At 41.2% G+C, this 10,356-nt stretch overlaps 1 protein-coding gene across 6 annotated transcripts in view; it reads left to right on the top strand.

Moving 5' to 3' along the window:
* The first annotated feature begins 1,306 nt into the window (after positions 1–1,306).
* The window catches only part of Calcoco2 (calcium binding and coiled-coil domain 2), a 36,964-nt gene continuing 27,914 nt past the window's right edge, over positions 1,307–10,356 (top strand). For 2 of the 6 annotated variants that reach the window (XM_026386931.2, XM_026386929.2), the window contains exon 1: positions 1,336–1,519. Coding sequence is in view for 1 of the 6 variants with exons in the window: in XM_026386928.2 (XP_026242713.2) it covers positions 4,128–4,135 (8 nt within the window). In the remaining 5 variants the exon portion in view is untranslated. Of the gene's footprint in view, positions 1,520–4,056; positions 4,136–10,356 lie in introns of those variants that run through there. The other 4 variants (XM_077801162.1, XM_026386930.2, XM_026386932.2 and 1 more) reach the window with 4 other exon arrangements.

Below are 10,356 nucleotides of genomic sequence, written 5' to 3'. Positions count from 1 at the left end.
AGCTTCTCAAATTGCTGGGATTACAGAGTGCACACCACAGCTTCCCTACTCTTGATGTCTCACCTTGGTAATTTTGTGTGTGTGTGTGTGTGTGTGTGTGTGTGTGTGTGTGTGTGCTGGGATGGAACCCAGGGCCCCACATATTCTAGGCTAGTGTTGGTCACTGATCTACACTCCCAACCTCTTTAGTATTTTTCTGTACACTGACTCCTATCATCACTTTGTTCCTATTGCAATACTCCTAAATAAAGTTTTCCTTTTTTTTTTTTTTCCCCAACTGGGGATTGAATACAATAAGGATAAGTGGGAATTTATAGTCAACAAGCAGAGTGAGAGGGCAATGCGTGCAAAATTTCTAAGAGGCAACATCCTGGTAGGGAGATTCTTGCTAAACCCAAGTTAATAAGATTCCAGTTGAAGAAAGGCCAGGGAGATCACATGTCAAGGATGATATTCAGGGCTGGGGATGTGGCTCAAGCAGTAGCGCGCTTGCCTGGCATGTTTGCGGCCCAGGTTCGATCCTCAGCACCACATACAAAGATGTTGTGTCTGCCGAAAGCTAAAAAATAAATATTAAAAAACTTCTCTCTCTCTCTCTCTCTCTCTCTCCCTCCCTCCCTCCCTCCCTAAAAAAAAAAAAAAAAAAAAAAAAAAGGATGATATTCATGCTCACATAAGGAGCTTATTGCTGCTACTGGGGAACTGAACACAGGGCCTCATGCATACTAAGCAAGGGGGCTACCACTGAGCTACATCCTCAGTCCTGCTAAGTTTGTTCTTAATTAAAGAAAGAGCACTACCTTAAAGAATTATCTCTAAAGAATAATTTGTTCATAGAAAGGAATGATAAAACACAAGAGGGGCTGGGCTTGTAACTCAGTTGGTAGAGTACTTGCTTTGCATGCACAAGGCCCTGGGTTCAATCCCCAGCACCACATAATTAAAACAAAAACAAAAAAAACACAAAGAGACTCGGGAATATTGCATGATAAACGCCAGAGTCTCATCTATAGGACTCTTAGTATTCTGTGGCAAGAGGAAAAAGGAAAATGAAAACGACCTCTCAATGAACCTCCAAAGGCATGGAGATTTCTCAGTCAAAATTGAAAAAAAATAGTTAAAAAATACATATATAAAAAACATATATGTAAAATAGTTCGTTCGAGGGGATGAAATAGATCCCTTCTCACTGCTCGGGACCAGGAAAACCTGAGGGACATTCCTAACAACTACAACTCCCAGCCAGCCCTGCGGCGGGGCGGGGCTTGCTGACCGTTATGACGCCGCGGGCGGGGCCGGGCTAGATCGGCGATCCCTGGGGCTTTTAGTCCCACCCCTGCCCCTTTCCCTGCCCTGTTGCTGTTGCGCGGCTGCCGGCTGCTGCCCCTGGTGAGTCCCTGAAGTGAAAGGGGGCCGCTGGGCCCTCGGATTCCCCAGACTCAGACTTCCAGCACCGAGAAAGGACTTGGACGGTAGAGGTGCGGCCGATTTCAGCTTTCACCTCACGCCACCTCCTAAGGTGATCTTCAGTGGGAGTTAGACCCCGGAGGCCCTGGCGCTCCTTCCGAGGCCTTGGAGGGTTCAGGGACAGTTTTCTCCTGAGGAGGGCAGGGGCGCAGTGCTTTTGGTCGCTGACCGGAGAGAGGGTCGTGACGCAGCAGCCTCCCTACGTGTCCTTGGCGTCATGCCCCCTCCCACCGCCACCTGGGGGTTCGTAATCCGCCTCGCCTGGACGTCGCGCGGACTGCTGCCCGGCGCGGGCGGGGCCGCGTCACCCGAGAGAAGTTACTTTTCCTTAGGCCTCAGTTTCCCCCTCTGCGAGAAGACTTCATACCTGAAGCCCCCTCCCATTTTATTCAGGGCAGCCTAGAAGAAAAAAGGCTTAGTGCCGACCTACTTCACCGTTGCTTTTCCCTTGCCCCTCCCCACTGGCATTAGCCCGATTTAGTTTGGGGGCTAATGTTCCCATTCACATTTGATTTCAGCCCCACCCGGACATGTTAACTTTTCCTGTTAACTTTTTTCCTGTCGCTTGGATTCTTTGCTGCAGATGCCGGCCAACAAGTGGCCATGGTTGGAGCCGAGTAGAATAATATGGAAGATACATTATAACTCATCTCTTAGGGTTTGCCCAATCCATATGAAACAATGGAACGAGATGCAGTAGGTCTTTGTCGCTTGTGTGGAACACATGATTTAGGAATAACTGGATGGCTCATTTGCCCAGATAATTTCAGGGGTTTTTGAAACTCTACCCTTTGGCAGACTTGATAGCTGTGGAGTGGAAAGAACCTTTAAAAGGGTAGTCAGTAATCCTGAGTTAATTGGAACTAACAAGTTGTATGGTTCAAATCACATTGTACATCTAGGCTCTTTGAAAACTGTGCCTGTACTTGCTGACACAGTGTCATGCTCCTGATTTTCTTAGAAAAGAAAGTTAAAATGAACACTTTCACTTTCTTTCACTTAGGATTATCATTGTAGCCGTAAATGTCCTTAGAGATTTTCTAACATGATCCATGCATTTTACTGATGAGGTAACAGAAGCCTAAATGTAGGTAGTGTGACTTGGCCAAGATCTCAGGCTAGTTTGTATAAGAGCTAAGACAGAAACCCATGTCCCTTGACTGGTGTTTACTCCCCTTTCCAATACTCTTCAAACACTGCATCTGCGCATATCACTATGACATGACATAGCAAAGGCATCCATTTCAAGAAAAAAGTGTGGGTAGACCAAGATTTTCACAGACTTTCTGGTTGCTTGCATCACAGAACTGTTTTCCTGTGCTTTCCCTAGTACTGCTGGCACTATGGTTGATGTGATACATGGAATAAGGGCTTGCTTAGAATAAGCTGAGCAGCCAATTCGAATAGTTGTCAATGAGTAGTCTTAAAGCCTTTGGGATTATAAAAGTCTTCTAAGGCACTCTAAAACATTTTAGGAAAGAACTTGAATGAACTTGGGAAATTTGGACTAGAGCAAGTGGCTCAGTAATCTGAGCAGCCATGATTTCTGGTTTTGATTTTCCTACCTGTCTCAGGGACACATACTACCAGTGTTCACTAAGGTTAGTTATATGTATACATCTACCAGGGTGAGGGAGAAATGGGATTCAAATCAGTTCATTCATTTTGCTAATTGCTATTAGCTTTAGAAAGTAAGCATAAGTATGAAGCAATTAGATTTAATGTAGATTTGACTTTTACTAATGTTTGTTTTTACTATTCCCAAATGAAGAATAGATTTGCGTGTGTTGGCTATATAAATGTTGATATCCTTTTGTGAATTAATCCAGAGAAGCTACCTGTGTAGCTATGTCTCTTGAAACATGCCCCCACTCATATAAAAGAATAATTAATGTTGGGCTGGGTGCCATGGTGCACGCCTGTAATCCCATCGACTCAGGAGGCTGAGGAAGGAGGATGGCAAGTTTGAAGCCACCCTTGGCAATTTAGTGAAATCCTGTCTCAAAAAATATAAAGGGCTGGAGATATGGTGCCCTTGGGTTCAATCTCAGTAACACACAAAAAAGAAAAAAAAAAGTGTTGGGCATTTAAAATTATTTTTCTGCTAAAAAGCATATCAATGTAGTTTGCAGATTCACTCAAAACAGAGGTAGAACTGGCTATTGTTGCCTTTCAGGATAAAAGGATCTGTGCCCTTCATGGAACAGTCCTGGGAGTAGTATATTAAGCTTAAAAAGCTCATTAGGTGAAAATATGTCATGTTTTCTTAGGAGTCAGTTCAGGAGATTTGTTTTAAAATACACTCCTATTATTGCCAGCTCCCCTGAGGGCCCTAATCCTTTTGGAAACCAAGCTGGAGAGGAGGGGTGGGGAAGGAAGGTCAAGTAAAGTGCCTATGGTAGTTTGTGGCATCTCTGTATTATGCTTGATGGTTTTGTTTTTTAAAAATCCTTATTTGTTTTTTTTTGGTCATTTCTTATGAGGCCAGCCTAATTTGGGGGTAGAAATTAAGGAATTAGGTAGAATACCATTCCACAATTTCTAGGGGGCCTAAAATATCTACTGCTTTTTCTTTTTTTTTTTTTTTAGATTCAAACAGCAACTCTTTATTCCCGAACTCTCACCGGCACTCTACACGAACGTTCTTCTACTGCTTTTTCATGTTTCGGTAACTCTCAGGGCTTCTAAATTTAACTTTTGCTCTTATGTTTCTTCTTCTTTGCCTCTATGATTTATTGCCAGAATTAGAATGGATGGTAGAAAGGTCCTACAGTGAGAAGAATGGTTAAAGGAGGGGAAGTTAATGTGTAAATCATTCAAATTTCCCTTCCATATCCTTTCTTTTTTTTTTTTTTTTTCTAAAGAGAGAGTGAGAGAGGAGAGAGAGAGAGAAATTTTTTTTTAATATTTATTTCTTAGTTCTCGGCGGACACAACATCTTTGTTGGTATGTGGTGCTGGGGATCGAACCCGGGCCGCAGGCATGCCAGACGAGCGCGCTACCGCCTGAGCCACATTCCCAGCCCCCCATATCCTTTCTTTAGTACCTTCTCCACAAACACTCATCTCTAAACTGCTTTGTCAGAAAGGTAATTTCCCAAGCCATTGTTGGAGCCCATTTGTCCCAAGGGATTTTATCACTGGTAGGAAGGAAAGATTTTACGGATCACTGATCTTAAAAATCAGCAGATGCCTTCCTTCCAGGAAAAGTAGGAGTCCTTCCTCACTGACATAATTCAGATTGGTATAGTTATGCTTGAGGTTTGCTTGGTGCTGTCCTAAACTTTGGTAAAGGAGAGGAGAGTTTTAATCTTTATTCCAAGAATGGTTGAAATCTAAACTGGGTATGGTGGTTTGTGCCTGTAATCTCAGCTACTGGGCAGGTGGAGAGCATTACAAGTTAAAGGCCAACCTGAGCAACTTAGCAAGACCCTTTCTCAAAATAAAAATTTAAAATGTTAAAAGAATCATTGACTTCTGAATACCCCAAGTCCTGCTGGGAATATTATGAGATCCTGAAATGAGAAACTTCATGGAGTCTTACATTTTTTAAAAAAATATTTTTTAGTTATAGTTGAATACAATACCTTTATTTTTTTATGTGGTGCTGAGGATCGAACACAGGGCCTTGTACATGCTAGGCGAGTGCTCTACTGTTGAGCCACAACCCCATTTTTTTGTTTGTTTGTTTTTTTGGGTTTTTTTTTGTTTTTATTGGTTATTCAAAACATTACAAAGATTGCAGAATCGCATCGGTTACACATCCACATTTTTACATAATGCCATAATAGTAACTGTTGTATTCTGCTACCTTTCCTATCCTCTACTATCTCCCCTCCCCTCCCCTCCCATCTTCTCTCTCTACCCCATCTACTGTAATTCATTTCTCTCCTTATTTTTTTTCCCATTCCCCTCACATCCTCTTATATGTAATTTTGTATAACAATGAGGGTCTCCTTCCATTTCCATGCAATTTCCCTTTTCTCTCCCTTTCCCTCCCACCTCATGACTCTATTTAATGTTAATCTTTTCCTCCTGCTCTTCCTCCCTGCTCTGTTCTTGGTTGCTCTCATTATATCAAAGAAGACATTTGGCATTTGTTTTTTAGGGATTGGCTAGCTTCACTTGGCATAATCTGCTCTAATGCCATCCATTTCCCTGCAAATTCTATGATTTTGTCATTTTTTAGTGCTGCATAGTACTCCATTGTGTATAAATGCCACATTTTTTTATCCATTCATCTATTGAGGGGCATCGGGGTTGGTTCCACAGTCTAGCTATTGTGAATTGTGCTGCTATGAACATCAATGTGGCAGTATCCCTGTAGTACGCTCTTTTAAGGTCTTCAGGGAATAGTCCGAGAAGGGCAATAGCTGGGTCAAATGGTGGTTCCATTCCCAGCTTTCCCAGGAATCTCCATACTGCTTTCCATATTGGCCGTACCAATTGGCAGTCCTACCAGCAATGTACAAGAGTACCCTTTTCCCCACATCCTCGCCAGCACTTGTTGTTGTTTGACTTCATAATGGCTGCCAATCTTACTGGAGTGAGATGGTATCTTAAGGTGGTTTTGATTTGCATTTCTCTGACTGCTAGAGCTGGTGAGCATTTTTTCATGTACTTGTTGATTAATTGTATGTCCTCTTCTGAGAAGTGTCTGTTCAGGTCTTTGGCCCATTTGTACAACCCCATTTTTGATAAGCACAGAACCAAAGCTGTAGACTTTTCCAGACAGATTGATTAGGTTTTAAAATGAACGAGACAGTTTTTCCTCCAAATGTGCACTCAAACCTCAAAACATGAGCTCTGTAAGGTATTTTGTGTGTATACCTGTGTGCATGCCCTGTCCTTTCTTCAGAGTTCTGCTCATGAGCTACGTTTTTTTGGGGGGAGGGGGGATGTCCCAGGGATTGAACCCAGGGGTGCATAACCACTGAGCTACATCGCCAGCCCTTTTTATTTTGAGATAGGGTCTTGCTGTGTTGCTTAAGGCCTCACTAAGTTACTGAGACTGGCTTTGAACTTGTGATCCTCTGCTCAGCCTCCTAAGCCACTGGGATTACAGACATGCACCACCATGCCTGGTTCATGAGTTACTTTGGTGGTTTTTTTGGTAAGAAGACAGGCTGTAAAAAGCCACCCCAACCTGGTTTTACTTTTTAGAGTAGCATCCATTTGTATAACAGCTTGCAAGAATTTGAGTGTGTGGAAGGTGGGTAATGGAGTGTGAATTGGATGGGTTCTTTTCTTTTTTAATATTTTTTAGTTGTAGTTGTAAATACCTTTAATTATTTTATTTATTTAATTTATGTAATGCCAGGGATCAAACTAAGTGCCTCATGCATGCTAGGCAAGCACTTTATTATTAAGCAACAACCCCAGCCTCTTGAATGGGTTCTTAAGGAAATCATATCAGTGCCTTTTTTGGCACCATGCTACTTGAACCAGCCGTGCCAGCTGAACCAGCCACAGCAAGAATTGACATTGCATCTGGATATTATATCCTCACCCGATTATAGAAAGCTGAAAAATATCAACTTCCCCATGGGTATTCCACAAATTAAGAGTTTAAAAAAAAAAAAGACTTAGCCCCACCATCACCTCCATATCATCATCATCATCATCATCATTATTAATTAATTATTATGTTTTTTGCAATGCTAGGGATGGAACCCATGACCTTGCAAATGCTTTCTACTAGAGCTATGTCTATCCCCCGTCTACCCTTAACATTATTTACCTGCAAAATTCCTTCTCTTTTTACTGTTTGATATGCATATCTTGTTCATTCATTTATTCAACAAATACCCAGTTATTGATTATTTTGCATTAGGCATTGTGTTGTATATACAGTGATGCTAGTCATAGGAAAAGAACTAGAAGTGAGATACTTAGGTTATTTGAGGGGCAGGCCCTGGAAATCACTCTTACCTGAATGTTTTTCATGATCCATAGGCAAAGGACAAATTAAGTCATTTTGTATTCTCAGATAAATTGGTGCTTCTGGCTTAGGACAGAGAGAAGGAAATTTGCTGACCTCAGAATGATTGGAGACTCCTAGGGAGAAAGAGTCTGCAAGCTGATAAACCTCCCTGCCTATCTTCCCATACCATCCAAAAGAAACCCTCATCACAGACAATAGCTTATTATGGGGGAAATAATAGACCAGAATGGGACCCCACCCCCTCCACTTTGAAAAAATGTTCTGAGGTTTGAGGTTGAGGATGTGGCTAGACTATGTCAAAAACCAGAAAGCCAGTGATTTCTAAGTTCTTTAGCTTTATCTCAAGAATAGTTCAGTGCCCCCACAGTCCCCTTGCCTTCTCTCTGAAAAACAAAAAAAAGAGAGAGAGACAAGGGGACTTTGTTTTCATAAGGAATTGCATCCCTTCTTTTGAATACCAGAGTATTTTGCACTTCTTTTTCATTCATTTGGCAGTTACTTATATACTCATTTAGCCTCTATATGGGACTAGGACCCTTTTGAGGGCAAAGTTAATGCCAGGAGAAAATAAAAATCCCTCCACAAACATACTAGTAATCACTAGCATCTGTTAAACCCTTTCTTTTTGCAGACTGTTAAATTCTACCAACAACTATCTGAAAGCAGAGAACTAGAGTACTAGGGATATAGCTCAGTTGGCAGAGTGCTTGCCTTACATGCCCAAAGCCCTGGGTTCAATCCCTAGCACTGCCAAAAAAAAAAAAAAACTTCTGGGAATTTGGAAGAAGAGGTCTGGTTGCATATATTTCAAAATAAAACCAGGAAATAGGTAAGGTAGGGCAGAGTTGAAAGAGCAATAGTGTTTTGTTTTGTTTTAATATATTTTTAGTTGTAGTTGGGCATAATATCTTTATTTTGTTTATTTTTATATGTTGCTGAGGATCGAACCCAGCATGTGCTAGGTGAGCACACTACCGTTGAGCCCTAGCCCTAGCCCTAGCCCCAGCCCCTGCTCCCAATAGTGGCTTTTTGTTTTTGTTTTCTTGGTACTGGGGATGGAACTGAGAACCCTGTGCATACCAGGCAAGCACTCTACTACTGAGCTATATCCCCAGTCCTAGTGATTTGTTTTTAGTTATTGTCCTTACTTATTTGAATTGTGTGTGTGCCTGTATGTGTGTATTATTTTCCAACATGTTCCAACAACTGTGCTTGTAAGGTATCATTTAGTATTTGCATATAACAGCTGCAATATTTTTTTCCATTTCCTAGTAAAACAGTAGGTTGAGAATCATAGACTCACTAATGTTAGAATCATTTAAAAGACAGTGCATATGACTTGTTTGAGGAATAGGAAGTATGAGGTGTCAACAATTCAGAGTACTGGCTTCTTTTAGTAGTGTTTTTATCTTCAAAATTTTCCAGTCTTTGATCACATTTTATCTGTATACTGTCATCTAAAATGGTGAAAATCTATTTTATAGAAAAGGGTTCAAAGTCCCTTGCTTCTTCTAGACCTGGACTGCATTTTCCTGCTTCTTTGCTGTTACAAAGATTTCTTTGCTGTTTCCTTCCCTTGGAATGCCATTCATGACACACCCACTTGACAAATCCAAATCTTCCTTGAGGGGTTATGTAAGATTCTAGTAACTTCCTGAAACTTTTCTTTGTTTTTGTAAGGAATTGCATCCCTTCTTTTGAATACCAGAGTATTTTGCACTTCTTTTTCATTCATTTGGCGTTACTTATATACTCTTTTAGCCTCTCTATGGGACTAGGACCCTTTTGAGGGCAAGGCTAATGCCAGGAAAAAATAAAAATCCCTCCACAAACATACTAGTAATCACTAGCATCTGTTAAACCCTTTCTTTTTGCAGACTGTCAAATTCTTTATTCTGTCAGTCAGCATGAGTCTACCTTGAAGTGTCTTGCTTAGTGGCAGGCTGATTTAATGGCTGGACACTTTTTATTATTACACTTAAGCCTCACAAAACAACAGCAGTTGGGGTAGATGTTGTTATAGGCCCCATTTTACAGATGAAGAAACAATCAACAGAGCCTAACTGATTAAGTAAATTGCCCAAATGTTATCCCTTTACAAGAAGGGGAAAGTGTGATTTGAATATTACTATTCTGACTTCAAAACCCATGTTTTCCACCACCTCATGTCACATAGTCTCTTATTTCTATCTTTGTTCTAATCTCATCCTCAGCCTAGCTTAGGGTCTTTTGTGTATGTGGTACTGCAAATTGAACTCAGGGGCCTTATACAACTGAGCTACACCCCAACCCTTTTTTTATTTTTTTATTTTGTGACAAATTCTCACAAAGTTGCCCAGTCTGACCTCAAACTTGTGATCCTCCTGCCTTAACCTCCCAAAACATACTGTCTTATATGGAAGGGCCCAATAATTATAAATGGAATTTAATGAAGACACTGAACTCTAGAGAGATTAACTTAGGAAAGTCATAGGGCTTATTAGGATGAAAAATCTAAAATCTAGGTCTTCCATATTCCCTAGGCTGTTTTCTCTAGGTTGTCTTGTTTATTAAAGGGAAATAGAAACAGCAGGATACTGTGGCACAACCCTGTAATCCTAGTGACTCAGGAGGCTGAAGCAGGAGGATCATAAATTCCAATTCAGCCTCAGTAATTTAGTGAGGTCCTAAGCAACTTAGCGAAACCCTGTCTCAGAATAAAAAAATGAAAGGAGAGAGGGATGTAGCTCAGTGGTAGAGTACCCCTGAGTTGAATCCCCAGTACCAAAAAAAAAAAGGAAGAGGAAAGGAAACAACTACCAACAACTACCTGTAAGCAGAGAAGTAGAATACACCTGTAATCTCAGTGACTTGGAAGGCTGAGACAAGAGGATCCCATGTTTGAGGCCAGCCTCAGCAGTTTAGTGAGGGCCTAAGCAACTTTATGAGACCCTTTTTCAAAATTAA

This window comes from Urocitellus parryii, chromosome 7 (genome assembly GCF_045843805.1).
Source record: "Urocitellus parryii isolate mUroPar1 chromosome 7, mUroPar1.hap1, whole genome shotgun sequence".
NCBI lineage: Eukaryota > Metazoa > Chordata > Mammalia > Rodentia > Sciuridae > Urocitellus > Urocitellus parryii.
This window is presented reverse-complemented; position numbering and strand designations above follow the sequence as displayed.